This window comes from Castanea sativa, chromosome 1 (genome assembly GCF_040712315.1).
Source record: "Castanea sativa cultivar Marrone di Chiusa Pesio chromosome 1, ASM4071231v1".
In the NCBI taxonomy this organism is placed as follows: domain Eukaryota; kingdom Viridiplantae; phylum Streptophyta; class Magnoliopsida; order Fagales; family Fagaceae; genus Castanea; species Castanea sativa.
In genome coordinates this window covers 13,240,253-13,257,799 of record NC_134013.1, presented here as the reverse complement: position 1 = coordinate 13,257,799, position 17,547 = coordinate 13,240,253, and the positions used below count along the sequence as shown (strand labels likewise).

The 17,547-nt window shown below is 39.6% G+C and overlaps 1 protein-coding gene across 3 annotated transcripts; it reads left to right on the top strand.

Moving 5' to 3' along the window:
* Positions 1-7,992: 7,992 nt before the first annotated feature.
* LOC142622333 (uncharacterized) lies at positions 7,993-14,850 on the top strand. 3 transcript variants are annotated; one of them, XR_012841891.1, is made up of 4 exons: positions 7,993-8,875; positions 14,042-14,130; positions 14,211-14,471; positions 14,588-14,850. XR_012841891.1 is itself a non-coding variant. In XM_075795783.1 (4 exons), exons 1-4 carry the CDS (start codon positions 13,842-13,844, stop codon positions 14,756-14,758), a joined length of 642 nt encoding a protein of 213 aa, XP_075651898.1. In that variant the 5' UTR covers positions 13,115-13,841; the 3' UTR covers positions 14,759-14,850. The 3 variants fall into 3 exon arrangements, 2 of the variants coding, with proteins under 2 accessions (XP_075651899.1, XP_075651898.1); XM_075795783.1 differs by lacking the exon at positions 7,993-8,875 and adding an exon at positions 13,115-13,962; XM_075795784.1 differs by having other exon boundaries at positions 14,211-14,850.
* The last annotated feature ends 2,697 nt before the right edge of the window (positions 14,851-17,547 follow it).

Here is a 17,547-nt window from a genome sequence, read left to right as displayed (position 1 = left end):
CCAATTGCGCGAATCCCAGTACGCGACTTCAATCACCAACTAGAGAAGATTTGTTGGCTACAAAGTTCTTCAATTCATCCACACAATGAAGATCAAGAAGATGCTTGGTTACAAAACCCTACAGTGCAAAGACACAGCAACTTCTTCACAAGAGAGATGAACTAGGACAAGAACTTCGTTTCAAGTTACAATTTGCATGAACAAGGAATTCTCAATGCTGCAACATGCCACCCTTTGATGGCCCTTAAAGTCATCATTTTATATGTCTAGGGTTAGGAGAAAAGAAAGCTCAAAGACACATCCACGGATTAGAGTTAAAACAGAACTAGGAATCTGTTTTTCTTAAATCTCGACAGCTACAAGTGTCGACGTGTTGTCGAGCAGTTGTCGAGCCTCGGGGCTAGAACAACTTCTTAAAGCTTGATAGATGCAGTTGTTGAGATTTAATGAAGAGCACTTCTCAACTTGTTTCTTGGACAGACTTGCATGGCTTTAACACTTAATCTTGAAACATTGTTTCTTGAAGCATTAACCTCATCCTAAATCTATCCAATTACAAGTAAAGTGCGTTTTGACAAAGGATTAGCCAATTACATAAATAATGAATGACATATATTCTAAACAAGTGAAACACATATGTCCTAACAATCTCCCCATTTGGCAATCCGTGACAAAATCACAACCAACAAATGAACATATGAGAGAAGTCATAAATCACTTAACTCATATACACTTGTTGAATACAATAAAATCTATCCTAACACAAACTCTTGAAAAACTTTGCAAGAAGAGAGTTTATGACAAGTAGACTTTGACAACTTGTATTTCTGAAACACTTTAAACAAAACTCATCAAGGCATCTTAGTGTGAAACAGAAATAATAGATTGCATAAAAATAAAGAAACATGTGTATAAAGAAAGAAAAGAAACAACATATGTAGAGATAGGTGAAAGAAACATACAACATCATATATATATAACAACATGAGCACAATGTATGTAATAATGGTCACAAGACCTAGGTACAAGAAAATTATGTATCTAAAGTAGAGAAAAGTAAAAGATACAAGTAATCCTCACTACATCCCTCAGCACTCAACACTCCCCCTATCAAAAAGTCCCTATACAAACTCTCCCTAAGCATGACTACTCTCATAACCCAAAACTACTCCCCCTTTTTGTCACGAGTGACAAAGGGTAGAGTGTCAAGTAAACATCTCATCGGTAGAGCTAGCATCTCCATTATCATCATCATCCGAAGCATCATCGTCATCACCATCATCATTCCCAGACGTGGAAGCCATAGGAGGTGGTAGAGGAGAAGCCTCAAGAGCAAAACCACCCATGGTCGCCTGTCGCCTAGCAATGCAACCAACATGAACATTCACCTGATACAACTCTGTAAAGAGTGCATCGAGGCGAGCATCCATGCGCTGAAGCTACGCCATGATATCTCCTAGTGACACGTCGCTCGAAGAAGAGGAGGGAGCGGATGAAGCACGAGCAGATCTGGATGGAGCGGAACGAGAGGAAGGTGCAGCTGAACCTGTCTGACGCGACCGAAACTGTGCCTCACTACGTTTTACGGTAGCGGCATCTATGGCAACCATAACAGAAAAAGGGTCAGAGACAGGAAAAGGGATAGAAAAATTGCGTAAAATCCTCGTGATAGCGGAAGGAAAGATGAGCTTATCACAGGTAGCCGTATCCTTATACACATCTAAGATGGAAAAGATAAAATGCGAAGGAAAGTCAATGGTAAGATCCTCAATAAGAGACAACAGAAAACAAGCATGAGGCTCTGTGATAGAGTTATAATGAGAGAGAGGATGTAAAACAAAAGTCATTACCATGTTTAAGAAACGAGGACCTTTAGCAAAAGGTCAACATGACATAAACTGGCGCTCACCCCAATCAAAAGGGCGCTCACAGAAAGCAGAAATCATCTCGTCTTAGGACACAGTCCGTAGATGCACACAACCAGGGTAGTCAGGATGGGCAACCCTCGGAACATGGAGCACATCGGAAACCAACTCCAGTGTGACAACTATGCGCGTACCTCGAACGCGAGTGAGAAAGAGAGGTACTGAATAATCGAATCCATGCATGTTGGAGTAAAATTCCTGAATCAGCACGGAAGGACAAGTGACCGAGACGTCACACGGTGACTCCCATTCCTGTTTGTGAAAGACATCGGGAAGGTCAGTGTCGGCAAAGTCTGCCAGAACAACGTGGTGTTCCAAATGAACACCTCGTTTAGAGAAGTTCTCCAAGAAGTCCTGATGGGCTTTCTCATCAAGGAACCGAACAGAGATAGAAGTGGAATCAGCAAATGAAGAGGCCCTAGAACGAAGAGGGTTCTGGGTCGAAATAGACTTACGTTTAGGTGTCATAGACACTATTAACGCAAACAGAGATAGAAGGGGGGAGACAAAAACAATCAGAAAAGTCCCAAAACAGTTCAACTATAACAAGTATATTAAAAAGAAAGGATGTATGCATGGGGAATGCATGAACATGTGACATGCACTATGAAAAACATCATGGGCTCAGCCCAATCCAATCCTATCAGCACACAAACATATTTCACACATCTAACTGCATAAGAATACTGTTAGAATGCTAATATGATGCAATGCATGGAGTTTTTAAGATCAAAACTACAAAACCCATCCCAAAAATTTCAACACAAACTCATCAAATTTGAAAAACCCCAAAATTTTCAAAAACCCCAAAATCTAGGTTTCAAAAACATGAAATGCATGTAGAATGATGAAAAAGAAGCTTACCAAGTGAAGAAAAACTTGAAGAAGCTTTGAGAAACCTTGAGAAAAATATTTGGAGTGAGAGAGAGAGTTTGAGAAGTTTAAAAGACAAAAGTGTCGAGAGAGAGATCGAGAGAAATGAGAATCGGATCGCACGGAACCTTTATATAGAACCTCAGTAAATCCCGACAGATGCAGGTATCGAGAGGTGTCAAGACATCTGTTGAGGTAGGTGTCGACAAATACACGTCGACAGATCTAGCTATCGAGGTGTCGAGAACCAAATACAAACAAGAAAGCTAAAGCTCGATCGATCCACCAGGTGTCGAGAAGCTATCGAGAGGACAGAAAGTTTCTCGATTGATCCAGAAGGTGTCGAGAAGCTATCGAGATTGCGATAAGAAAAAGCTGAGAAGCTCGACAGACAGCCAGGTATCGAGGAGGTGTCGAGAATGTGTCGAGCCAACTTTTCAAAACAGTTTTTCGAGAAGGGAAAAACACAAACATGAATGCAATCAATCAGGCAACTCAACCAATGATCTAATCAACACAATAGACTCTCAAAAACATCGCTCAACAACAATCTTAAGCACATGGATCTCAAAACACGCACTCAGACACTAAACATGTCTAACCAATTTTATATTTCAAAAACAAGTTAAGACAGTTTAGTGAGCATACATCAACGCATGTAAACCTTCTGATGGCCAAATCACATTGTACCTGCACATGTATCAAAAGTAGCAAAGAATATTGCGTGTTGTGTGTGAAAACATCGCAAGATTGCACAAGTGTCTCTATGTTATGACGATTTGAGATATGAGAAAATCACTCTAACTCACACACAATCATAATTGTTTGATGGGGACTATCACCTTTGAGATACATCCTATAACTCCCACATCTCCTAGAAAACACGCTTGCAATCATATTTAAAGCATTTTTGATCTTTTCGCTTTTATTTTCTTTGCGTATTTTCTTTTTATTAAGCATATCATGCATGGGTATATGAAAGAGAGAAAAGAGATACCCAGTTATGTTAAGTTTTTGACATTGCACTTTTGCTATGCCAAAGCATACAGATGTCATTGACATTGCACTTTTGCTATGCCGAAGCATACAGATGTCATATCATGATTGGCGAGTAATAGTGGTGAGATGGTTATTTATGCCTTTCTCTTAGGATTTTCTAGTTCAACCCGTCAAAAAGAGTGATACAAGTGTTAAATTCAAGAGATCACTTAACCTTACTCATCACAAACAAAGAGCTACAAAGCTCACTTGCTTAGTTGTGCATAGAGATGCTCATCTAAGCTACAAGAGATACAAAGTTTAGAAAACTCTGTTTCAATGGCCATTTTAAGGTTCACAAAAACCAATGTACACAAAACACACACTGTTTTTGCATTTTTCTGATTTTTCAATTTTTTTTTTTTTTTGAAAAACAAAAATAAAACAAAACTGAAAACGCACAAACAAAAACATATTAAACAAGATAAAACAATGCATAAAACTAGACTGACTCAAAAACAGAAAGCAAAACACACAAGTAATGCAAAACAAAAACAAGAAGGGGAGAGAGAGAAAAAGTGAATAAGTCACTTGGAACCCTTTTCCTTCCACACCTTGGAAGAACCTTTCCTCTTAGCAAAACCTTGAACCGATGATGAGGGGAAAGGATTGAAACCGTTCAAATTCGAAAGGAACATGAGGCCTTTGAGAAGATCTCCAAGAGGAGCAAGAGAGGTTTGAACCTGATTCTGGTTCCCAGATGCTATCATGCCATTGCTCTATTGAGTGGCTAACCACTTATAGCAATTTGGTCGAGTATGACCGGCAACACCACAATGATGACAGAGATGCTGCTTCTTCTGTTTAGGCTTTTGAGAGTTAGCCTTCTTAGTCCTAGGGTTTTTAGTGTCCTTCTTCTCAAGCTTAGGGGGTGCTCCTAAGATAGATTTACCCTTATCTAAGTTCTCACTAGCTAATTCAGTTTTAACATCATTGTTCTCAATTTTAATATTATTAGCAAGAGGAACAAAAATAGTAGTACTAGCAGAAGCATTATTAGAAGAAGAGAATTCATACCCCAATCCTGTTCGATCAGAAGCAGATTTCTGAATGCTGAGCATCTCATCCAGCTTCGCACTTGATGCCCTCTCCAATTGAGCTCTAACTTGAAACAACTCCGCTTCAAGCTTCTTGTTCTTCTCAGCTAAGAAGTTGTTCTCAAATCTCAGTGCCCCAATAGTTTGATTAGCTTCATCAACCTTTATGGAAAGTTCCTTACAGTTAAGTTCCACATCATTGAGCTTCTTGGTGGCTAGCCTATAGAGTTTCTCATGCTTTTTAGAAAGCTTGTACAGTTTCTCATAGGCTATATGGATATCATCTTGATCATCCATCTTTTCAAACTTGGATTCCACCAATTCCTCTTCTTCATCCACATCTGCAATAATCCCTTAAGTAGGATTGACAGTGGCAGTGAAGGCATTCAAAATTCCGTCATCTTCATTGTCGGAATCATCCTCAGGCTCAGTGTCGCTCAAGGTAGCAGCTAGTGCCTTGCTCTTCCCAATACTCTTGAGATATGTGGGACACTCCTGCTTCATGTAACCGAAACCTTGACATCCGAAGCACTTGGGTCCTGTGGGAACAGTGTACTGACCGTCATCCCTTGCATCCTTCTTCCCTTTATCTTGGCTCTTAAACTGAGAAGAACTAGATTGCCTATGGTCCTTGTCGAAGCCTTTTTCATTGGCATTTTTCATGAATTTCTTGAATTGCCTAGTGATGTAGGACTTCATCTTAGAGTCTTCATCGTCTGATGACTCATCTGTCTCACTGCTCTTGGCCTTTAGTGTCATGCTTTTGCCTTTTCTTGACTTGCCAATTCTTGTCAACCCTAGCTCATAGGTTTACAGATTACCAACCAGCTCAATCAGAGGAATCTTGTCAATATCCTTTGATTCCTCTATCGCCGTGATCTTGGCATGGAATTTCTCGAGTAGAGATCTAAGCACCTTCCTTACAATCTTGGGTTCAGGAACGGTTTCCCCAAGATTAAAGGCTGAGTTCACTATGTCCTTGAGCTTGGCATAGAACTCATCAAATGACTCATCCTCTTCCATCTTAATTTCTTCGAAGCTTGTAGTGAGCATTTGTAGCTTCGAATCTTTGACAGTCTTTGTTCCCTCATAGGTTGTCTAGAGGATGGTCCATGCTTCCTTAGCAGTTTCAGTGGAGGATATCTTCTTGAACTCCTCATTAGTGACTGCACTGAATAAGGCATTCAAAGCTCTGCTGTTGAAGTTTGCCGCCTTGATCTTGGTTTCATCCCAATCGGTCGACGCTTCTTTAGGCTTGGTCCAGCCTATCTCCACAGCTTGCCACACCTTCTCATCTAGAGACTGCAAGAAAGCTCTCATGCGTACTTTCTAGTATGCATAGTTAGTACCATCAAACAGAGGAGGTATAATAAGAGACTGACCTCTATCCATGACAAACAGGGGTCAATGGATCACACACACAAAGATAAACCTAATCAGAGTGTGCCTGCTCTGATACCACTTGATAGGCCAAGTTTATTAACCCCTAATCAGAGTGTGCCTGCTCTGATACCACTTAATACACACGTATTAACCCCTTATGATAGATTAATTAATTAATTAGCCAAGTTTATTAATTAATCAAATTAACATGCAAACGCGTGGTAGCACAAACAAATCACCAATAAACTAAAGTATGCAGCGGAAAGTAAATGACACGGTGATTTGTTTACGAATGGGGAAAACCTACATGGTAAAAATTCCACCGGGTGATTTTAAGGTCACCACTCCCAAAACTCCACTATTATCACAACAAGTGGGTTACAAGTAAAGCAATCCCAAGTACCTTACCAACCTACAGTTGAACCCTTACCCCAATACCCAATTGGACTTGTTCTGTAGTGACATTTTCTCCTTTCAATGCACAGCTCCCAAGTACGTGACTAACCAATTGCACGGATCCCAGTACGCGACTTCAATCACCAACTAGAGAAGATTTGTTGGCTGCAAAGTTCTTCAATTCATCCACACGATGAAGATCAAGAAGATGCTTGGTTACAAAACCCTACGATGCAAAGACACAGAAACTTCTTCACAAGAGAGATGAACTAAGGCAAAAACTTCGTTTCAAGTTACAATTTGCATGAACAAGGAATTCTCAATACTTGTGCAACTTGCCACCCTTTGACTGCCCTTAAAGTCATCCTTTTATATGTTTAGGGTTAGGAGAAAAGAAGGCCCAAAGACACATCAACGGATTAGAGTTAAAACAGAAGTAGGAATCCGTTTTTCTTAAATCTCGACCGCTACAAGTGTCGAGGTGCTGTTGAGCAGCTATCGAGCCTCGAGGCTAAAACAGCTTCTTAAAGCTTGATAGATACAGCTGTCGAGCCAACTGTTGAGCTTTAATGAAGATCACTTCTCAACTTGTTTCTTGGACAGACTTGCATGGCTTTAACACTTGATCTTGAAACCTTGATTCTTGAAGCATTAACCTCATCCTAAATCTACCCAATTACAAGTAAAGTGTGTTTTGACAAAGGATTAGCCAATTACATAAATAATGAATGACATATGTTCTAAACAAGTGAAACACATATGTCCTAACAGCTGGGAGTTGCCCCTTCACTATCTATAAGGGCACGGAAACACCACCCACGATGGAGGAGGATCAGCAAAGACAACAAGGACAGGCAGAAGGCACACACGAAACGCATGACGATCCTTGTACAACAGCCAGTAAGGTGCGATTAGTGTAAAGGAGGCTAACCATGAAGAAGGATAGTACGGTCCTTGGATAGTAGTGCGCAGGAAAAAAAATGGGAATAAAGGTCCAAAGACAGGTCAGAACAAGGAGGGATTAGGTACTTCAGCCTGGACTTCACCATTCCACTACAATCCAAATAATTTGGATGGGTTTAATATATCCGTTGGCGGCCCCTTGCGAAGCCAGAATGAACCACGTGAAATTTTTATGCGCAAGACAGGGGTCCAGGACAAAAACGGGAAGGTGGGCCAAGACCAAGGTGATGGAGAAAACTTGCTCTCAAGCCCATCTAAAGCAGGTTCTTTCCCAAGTGTCTTTAGACACTCTGATTGCGGCAAGGCCCATGGGCCCAATTCAGGACCATCAACCCTCTTAGGCAAACCCTTTCCTCACTCGGTGAAAGGCAAAAAAGCATTTGCTAGAAGTCTTTCCTCCCCTGTCCTTACCAGCGCCGCTGAGCATAAATTGAAAGGTGTGCTTACACACCTATCGTCTACCTCGCCACAGCTTGCTCACTCAACCCTTAATGGAACCAACCAACCCGCTGATGCCAACTTTGAGTTCATGGCCTTGCCCAAAGCCAAGATGGGTATGGGGACTAACCCAAAAACCATGGTGGGTTTTGCAAGCATACGAGCCACCGCCGGAGGATAAGGAAGGTACTGAGATAGACCTGTCCTCTAACTACACCGATCCCAAGCCTGTGCGAGATCAGACCTCTAAGAGCCATACCCAAGAAATATGTTGCTGAAGACAAACCCATTGTCACAGTGACAATGGAGATTCGGTGCCGCACCGAACCTACCCAAGTTCTCAAACTAACCACGGTGCTCAATCTTCTCCTAGTTGTTCGAGTTTGGGAGGTGGGAGCTGTGAAGCTCTGTGCAATACTAAATTCAAGGAAGGGATTGACACCCAAAATAAGGAAGAAGATCAGATGGATTCTGAGGAAGTCATTGGAGCTGTTCTCGCTGTTTGATGAGTGCCTCCATTTTTTGTCCATCAATTTTACCATGAATGTCATAGCTTGGAATTGCAGAGAAGCCCTGAAACCAACTTTTCAGGGTCACATTCACGACCTTGTGCAAAACCATGACCCAGCAATCATGATAGTCATGGAGACAAAATTGGGTGGCAAGAGGGCAAAGGAGATTACTGATCATCTTCCGTTTGACGGAGCTTTACATACAAAAACTATTGGGTATGCCAGAGGGCTCTGGCTGCTTTGGAACTCTGACAAGGTGGAAGTGGAAGCACTTGCAAATACTGAGCAAGAGATCCATGTTGAAGTCAAGGTACGTTCCTTAAATTTTGCCTGGCTTTTTTCTGCTATCTATGCTAGTCCTAGGAGTAAGGAGAGATGCATTTTATGGGAAAATCTAACCAAGGTTGCAGAGCTTCATAGAATGCCTTGGATCATGGTAGGGGATTTTAATGAGCCCCTAGTTGACGAAGATAAATTTGGAGGCAGAGGAGTCAGTATTAGGCGCTCTCTAGATTTCAAAGATTGTCTTGACAAATGTAGTATGGTGGATTTAGGGTTCTCTGGACCAAGGTATACTTGGACAAATAAAAGGGATATCAATAATCTCATCCTAGAAAGGATTGACAGAATTTTTATGAACTCGGAGTGGTGCGCTCTTTATCCGAATGCTAAGGTTACCCACCTGCCCAGATGTCATTCGGACCATTGTCCGATTCTTTTAAAAGCTTGTTCGGTTAGAACAGTACACCTAATAGGCCATTCAGATTTCAGGAGTTCTAGTTATCAGATATGACATTCCCTAATGCTGTCTCTAAGGCTTGGGGCAGAAACCGAAGCTTAGCTGAATCCATAGAGGGGTTTTCAAAGGAGGCTACTATATGGAATAGATGTCACTTTGGCAACATATTTCATAAGAAGAAAAGGATTATGGCCAGGATTTATGGGGCCCAAAAAGCGCTGTCTAATAAGCCTAGTATATTCCTTATTAATTTGGAAAGTCAGCTGCAAAAAGATCTTGAAGAAATTCTAGATCAATAACGAGACCTGTGGTTGCTAAAATCCAAACTGAACTGGATGATACAAGGGGATCGCAACACCTCTTTTTACCATATATCCACGCTTGTGAGAAGGAAGAGGAACCTTATTGCCTCAGTTAAAGATGAAAGTGGGGAGTGGTTAACTGAGGCAAGAGAAGTCATGGAGCATTTCAGAACAGGGTTTATAGATTTATACACCACCTCTCAGATAGAGGTGCCCTAGACCCCTTTTCCAATTGATCACTGGCAAGTGAAGCTCTCGGAAGAAGCTAAAGTTGCTATAGATTCTATGATTACCCCAAAGGAAATTAAGGAAGCGTTGTGGTCCATGCAGCCCTATAAAGCTCTGAGTCCTAACGGGCTACATGCAGGGTTCTTTTAGAGATTCTGGTTGCTTGTGGGAGATTCAGTGAGAAAGGAAGTCGAAAAAGTTTTCCGGACAAGGAAGGTCCCCGATTATCTCAATAAGACCCATATTGTTCTCATTCCTAAAATCCAAGGGCCGGAGTCTATCGAGAATTACAGACCTATTAGCCTCTGTAACTCCGTCTACAAAATCATCTCCAAGATCATTGTTGCCCGGCTTAGGCCCCACTTGGATTCTCTCATATCCCCCTACCAAACTGCTTTTATACCAAGGAGGAGAGGGGCAAACAATGCCATCATAGTGCAGGAATTAGTGCACACCATAGGTAAAATGAAAGGGAATAAAGGTGCGATGGCTATCAAGGTTGACTTGGAGAAGACGTATGATAAGATTGAATGGAGCTTTATTAGAGAGATGCTAGTTAAGTTCAACTTTCCTCAAAATCTCATTGAGCTCATCATGAGCTGTGTGTCCTTAGTCTCGACATCTATCCTTTTTAATGGGGGCTGCCTTGAGATTTTCTCCCCCTCAAGGGGTATCAGGCAAGGAGACCCCCTTTCCCCCTACCTCTTTATTATGTGCATGGAGTATCTAGGGTATTTGATTGAAGAGAAATGCAATGCCAGGTTATGGAATCCTATTAAAGCCTCGAGGAGCGGCCTGGCTTTTTCTCATCTGTTTTTTGCAGATGATTTGGTTCTATTTGCCAATGCTGATATGGAAAACTACATTATTGTTAATGATGTGCTCCAAAAGTTTTGTGCTAAGTCGGGTCAGAAAATCAGTGCTTCTAAAACCCGTGTTTTCTTCTCTCCAAACGTAGATGCTGACATAAAGGACAATCTGACAAACTTACTTGGCTTTGATTCAACGACTAATCTAGGTAAGAACTTGGGTTTCCCCCTAAAGTACCCCGGTGATCGGAAACATGATTTTGACTTTGTCCTAGATCGAGTAAAAAAAAAAACTTGCTGGTTGGAAGGCAAATTTGCTTTCAATGGCGGGCAGAATGGTCCTTGTTCAAGCTTCCTCCTCTGCCATCCCTAGCCATGTAATGCAGCACACTCTCCTTCCTAACAAAATTCTTGAGGGTATTGACCGTGTCAATAGGAACTTCCTTTGGGGGTCGAACAACCATGTTAGGAAAATGCATTGGGTAAATTGGGATATTGTTACCAAACCTAAGGAGGCAAGACGATTGGGTCTTCAGTCAGCTAAAGGCAGGAACACGGCCCTTCTTGTGAAGCTAAATTGGAGATTCCACTTAGAAAAGAACTCTATGTGGGCTAAAGTTCTTAAGTTCAAATATTGTACTCAGCAGAGAATTAATTCTAGAAATGCAGCAAGGCTTCCAAGCTCAGCTACTTGGAAAGGGTTGAAAAAAGGAGAAGACATTTTCAAGCAAGGAATCAGGTGGATCCCAGGTTACAATAGTTCTTTAAGTTTTTGGAATGATTGCTGGTCAGACCCTAGGCCCATCAGGTCCCTGGTTCAAGGACCTCTCACACTAGAAGCCTCAAATTTCACCATAAAAGATGTTACAAGTCCTTGTGGTTGGAATTGGGCAGCCATTCCTTTTGATTTTCCTCCCGAGATTAAAGAGGTACTCCAAGCTATTCCTACTCCAATTGTTGCAAGGAATGTGGACAAAATGGCCTGGAAACATTCGGCCAAAGGTGGGTTTGATATGAAAAACGCCGATTTTCTAGCCTCCAACCCAGGAAACACAAAAACTTCCTCAGCTATATGGATTTGGAAACTCCACACCTTGCCTAGGATTCAGATGTTTATATGGAGATGCCTTCACAAAGGTATTGGGGTGAAGGAGTGTCTAGCTAGAAGAGGTATCCCTATTGATACTACTTGCCCCCTCTGTCAGGCAGAGACTGAAACAATTACGCATGCCTTGCGCGACTGTAGTAATGTCCAAACCATTTGGCAGCAACTTGGAGCACAAAGATCTAACAATGCCTTCTATGACCAAGACTTTAGGACTTGGTTGAAGGTTAATGCTACTTCGAAGTCAACTCAAAACCCTAAAATATTCCCTGGTACATTCTCTTCCCATTTGCTATTTGGTCAATTTGGAAGCAGCGTAACTAAGCAGTTTTCAATAATAGAAGAAACAACCCTTCGCTAGTCAAGCAAATAATCATGCAAGCAACGGAATTCTTCCATTGTGTGTCCCATCTGAACAGTTGCAAAAGGTTGTCTATGAAACAGATCAGATGGGAAATGCCTGGAAGGGGCAGTTTGAAGCTAAACACGGACGGCGCTGCTAGCAAACCATCAGGTTTGGCAGGGGGAGGTGGTTTGATTAGAGATGAGCTACGAAACTGGGTTATTAGATTTTCTAGAAGGATAGGATGCACAAACAGTTTTATAGCAAAGGTCTGGGCGCTTCGTGATGGGTTTATGCTGTGCAACCAAATGAACCTGAGTGACATTATTGTTGAAATTGATGCTAAGGCGTTGGTAGATGCCTTTAAAAACCCAGCCTATGATAATTCAGTGATTTCCCCTCTGTTTGATGACTAGCTAGTCGGATCCCTCGGCTCTCCATTTGGCACATCTACCGCGAAGCAAACAAGTGTGCAGATAAATTAGCAAACATTGGCCTAAACCAATCTCTAGATTTTGTTACTCATTCATGTCCGTCTGTGGACTTGATAGGGTGTCTTAAGGCTAACTGCCAAGGATTGTACTCCAACAGGCTGTGTCCTGTTTCGTTTATTTCCTTTTAGTTTGTTTTCAATGCAATTCCAGTTTACCAAAAAAAAAATTACTATCCATAAGGAAAAAAATACAAGATGCAGTAGTAAAATTTTAGAGAAATGATATGTCCACAACATTTTCACAACATTTTTACAATAAATTCTAAGTGACAAGTTGTTATTGGTTGTTATTGTTGGGGCAAAAAAGTAATCTTAGTGTTAGATTTAAATTTGAATCAATAACAACTAACCACCTGTGATTTGTTTTAAAAATATTGTGGACGTAGCATCTCTCCAAATTTTTCCCCTCTAAGAGCATCTCCAATAGTATATGTAAAGGCAAAATATTGCCTATAATAGAGAATAAGACCATAAAACTAGCATCCAATAGCTTCTCTATACTTGAATTTTTTTTTTTTGCTCATGAACAGTAGCTCATCAAATCTGATGGGCTACTATTCATTCTTCAAATATTTTTTTTCTATTATGATAATCAGATATTGAATAAAAAAAATGTTGGAAGATGTGTAGTTGTTAAAAAAAGAATAAAGGATGAATGAAGAAATAATATTTAAATGAGATAGAGAATGTGATAGATAATCTGTTGGAGAGTAGATTTGAAAAAGTGGGTAAATAATAACTAAATATCACTGTTCATTTTCCAAACAGTACAAAAATTTAGAGAATGAACGAAGAAATAATATTTAAATGAGATAGATGATGTGATAAATAATCTGTTGAAAGTGTATTTAAAAAAGTGGATAAATAATAACTAAATATCACTGTTCATTCTTCAAACAACACGAAAATTTGGAGAATCGGCTAGAGATTGCTCTAACAACCGCATCAAACTATAATCTCCAAAAGAATAGTTTTTCTATCCCGCACCGATGATTCACTATGGGGTAATAGTTACTTGAACGTAATAACACTTCTGTACTAGTCCGTAATTCTCCCTATCAGTTCATCCTGTGGGTACACAACACTACACAAAACACCGTAACACGTGAAGTCTTTGCTCATCTTCATCATCGGAGAGAAAGAGAGGGTGAAGAAAGAAGTCGTTGGTTGCACTTGTTTGATCTATGATCAATAGCCCCCACCCACAGAACAGAACAGAACCGAGCCGTCTAGAATCTGAGCGTGAGCGTGATCGAAATGGAAGCCCTTGGCTCTTCTGCCATTCTCTCCTCATTCTCTTCTCCACCCTCAATCTTCTCCCCAAAGATAACCGACTCGCCAAGACTCGTTCGCTTCCCCTTCCCCATCTCTTCCAAAAGTACAACATTTCATCCTTTCTCCTACTATTTCTTTCATTCATTTTTTTTTTCTAACCGAAACGCTTCGTTTCGATTCAGAGGAAGGTAACGATTCCGATCTCCAATCCGACTCCAAAGCCAAAGATTCCAGCTTAGTCCCTCTCTTCCACAATCACACTCTCTCCAAGGTAATTTATTTATTTATCGGAATTTCAAAGAATTGGTAAATTTATGTGATTTTTGGGGGTAATTTGGGAAATGAAAATAGGATGCGGCGATGGGATTGGTGTTGAGTGCGGCGTCTGTGAGAGGATGGACCACCGGGTCGGGTATGGAGGGTCCGTTGGTTCCGGCGGGAGCGGACGAGAGCGGATCGGGTACGGAGAGGATATCGACCTTCCCGCGGTCCCTCTTCACAAAGTCGCCACGTAGGCGTATGCGCGTTGCCTTCACTTGTAACGTTTGTGGGCAGAGAACCACTCGTGCTATCAGTCCCCACGCTTACACTGACGGCACCGTTTTCGTTCAGGTCCGTATTCATTATTCAATTCTCTCTGTCTTTGAAAAATTTTATTTCTGTTAAAATAAAAAAAAAAAAGAATTTATGTGCGTTTTAAAAAAAAATTAAAAATTACTTGTTGGCAGTGTTGTGGATGTAATGTATTTCATAAGCTGGTGGATAATTTGAACTTGTTTCATGAGATGAAGTGGTATGTGAACCCGGACTTCAATTATAGAGATTCAAATGGGAATTTGGGCTTCAATTACCTTGATATAGATGATGATGATGAAAGTAACGATGCCTTCCCGATTTAATGAGGTCAAATGATAATGAGAGTGGTGTAAATATTTGTGTCACATTTGTGAATATTTTATTGTTAATATTATTATTATTATTATTATTATTATTTTGTTTCATATTGATAGTTTCATCAATGGAAATTGATCAAATGTAAAGCGTCAAAACAATGTTGTTATGTTAATATTAATTACACTTGCTTCTTGTTGATCGACTCCTATATGTTGTTTTTGGCGCCTTTTGGTTAGAGGGTTATCTCTAGATAGCTTTGGAGATTGGAATTTTGATAGAGACATAATTATAACAACCTTTTGTTTGAAAATAATAATATACTCTGTTTTAGGGTTTTATGTCTACTCTTGAAGTTGCAGGGCTTTTACTTGAGGTTAGAGTTATGGTTATGCTTTTGTTGGGCACAGGCTGGATGTAGATTATTTGGTCCTTGTGTACTTAAGTTACCATTTAAACAACAATACAGCCCACAAATTAGGTTATTTATTCCACGAATTGCCCTATATGAGATGTCTTAAGAATGGAGCTTGTTTTAAGATTTAATATTTATCTGGGATGCATTCTTCAAGTGTAAAACCATCCAACTAAAAAAGGGGTTGTTTGATTTGGTTATTCATAATTTCATACAATGGTTGTTTGTTTGGAATTATGGTTTGTCTGGCTATTTATGCATGTGGATGAGAGATGATAATCTAGGAAGCTATACATTGATTAGTTATTGAGGATGTCTTTTATGTCTTACAGCAGTAGAACACATGCAATGCTACTTAGTCCAGTGTACATAATTTAAATTTGGGGAGTACAAGTTGAAAGATTCTTTTTATCAAAGAAAACTGAGATATTTTATATAAATTTCTATTGCAAATATTTGTAGCAAAATATGAGGATTGATTGCTGTTAATTGGATGAACGACAAATTAGTGGACTGAGTTATCCCGTTTCATGATAAATTTAAAAATAAAAAAAAGGTTTAAGGGGTTATGGTGGAAGTAGATTTTGTTGCTGCACTCTTGTGTCTTGATCAAAGTAAAACATTGAAGTCTGCAAAATTGAACTTCGTGTCTAATTGGGGCCTTTGGGAGTATTTTCTCTTAACGTGTCACAAGCAATCCTTTGATAACCTGCAAATTCTTTTTAAGAAGAAGAAATGGATGGACAATCGACCTTACAGACAGCAGCTTAGGCTCCTGGTAGATTGTCCTTACTGAAAACAAAACTCTTTAAAATTGAGATATAACTTTGCTGCTGCATGAGCAGCTACATTGCAATCCCTTCTGACCCAACGAAATAGACATCCTAAAAAACAACATTTGAAACCCAAAATATTGCTAATTACATTATTGATTGACCACTCAGGTGAGAAGTCATTATAGAGTAGCGGGTCTAGACGGTTCTTTAGCAATTAGCATCTCCATCCATCACCGAGAACAAGCTGTACACTAAAGAAACTTACTGTGAGTTTACAGTCCTGTACTTTCATTGTTTGTTGTCATATAGGGCAAATTACATAAATTATATAATCCTAAGGAAGGTTAGAGACTTCGAGGAAGAAATTGTGCACTTATCGTTTATCAAAATTAACATACATGAAAAGATCTATTTTCTTCATTGGTTTAAAACGTATCATGTGGTTAGAATGCCCCGTATTATTAAGATGGTGGTATGAACTTTCGTAACCATTGAAAAAGAATTTACCTTATTGATATTGACAACTTACAAATGCAATTACGAGTCTTCAATGACTACATCTTTATTTCATATATATTTAATGGAAACATTTTTACTATAATGAATTATGCTTCGCGAGAAACTCAATATAGGGTATTTATAGGAATACATTAGGTTTAGTATAGTAATCCTAAAAGCACGGTAATACACCACTGTAAATTTTAAAAAAAAACCTTCTCTCATCTCCTTGTGTGTGTGTTAAAATACTTAATATTCTAAATAATAATAAAAAAGCACGGTAATATATGATATTAAAAAATCACAGTATCCTATGACATTTTACAAAATCACGGTCTATTTATTAATGAGAATAGCCTAGTATATTATAATATCCCCTTCATACTCAAGGTGGTTCCAAAGAACTTGAGTTTGGAAGGAAAGTCTTTTGTGCAAGGAAGGCCTATCATGCCCATAGAAACAAGGTACTATTCTTATTATCCATATACCGCTTGGCTTCAGGTGGGTTAATGGGTCCGGCTCATTTTTGCCAAGTTTAAACAAGGTTCAACCTTTATTTAAAAAATGAGAAGAAAAAGAAGCATAAACAAATTATGCCTGGCCAGAGAAAGGAAAATTAGAAGCCACTCGCTAAAAGCAACTATAGGTGATGTACGAGAATTTGTCTCCATAAATTTACATTGATATCAATAATCAAAGAAAGATTTATATTTACACTTGGGTCATTTGCTTTTGTGCTCATCAGCACTTCATAGGTTGTGTTACCAAAAGAATTTGTAGCGAGAATGCCTCAATCTCAGTATGTTGTAAGTTTGTAACAGATTTTCTTGGCAAAAAAATTAAAATAAAATCTGTGGCAGAAATGCTACATGGGCCACACATTTTCAGGGTTGCGAATCTTGCGATAGCAAGATACAGAAACAGTTGCTTAGGCCCTGAGCAGTGGGTCTCATTTAGTGAATGAAATTACAATATTGCCACAAAACTCATACTCATAACTTGAAAACAAATTTTTTTTTTTTTTCTTTCCGGATTTCTTAACTAATATCTCAAAAAACTGAGATATTTTGACTGAATGTTTGATAAATCATCCAAACAAGCTTGATAC

Bases quoted from the DNA above. Each gene is read 5' to 3' on its own strand.
- LOC142622333 (XM_075795783.1), top strand. From the start codon at position 13,842: ATGGAAGCCCTTGGCTCTTCTGCCATTCTCTCCTCATTCTCTTCTCCA. The intron at 13,963-14,041 runs GTACAACATTTC...GTTTCGATTCAG, and splicing joins CTTCCCCATCTCTTCCAAAA to AGGAAGGTAACGATTCCGAT. The intron at 14,472-14,587 runs GTCCGTATTCAT...ACTTGTTGGCAG, and splicing joins ACGGCACCGTTTTCGTTCAG to TGTTGTGGATGTAATGTATT.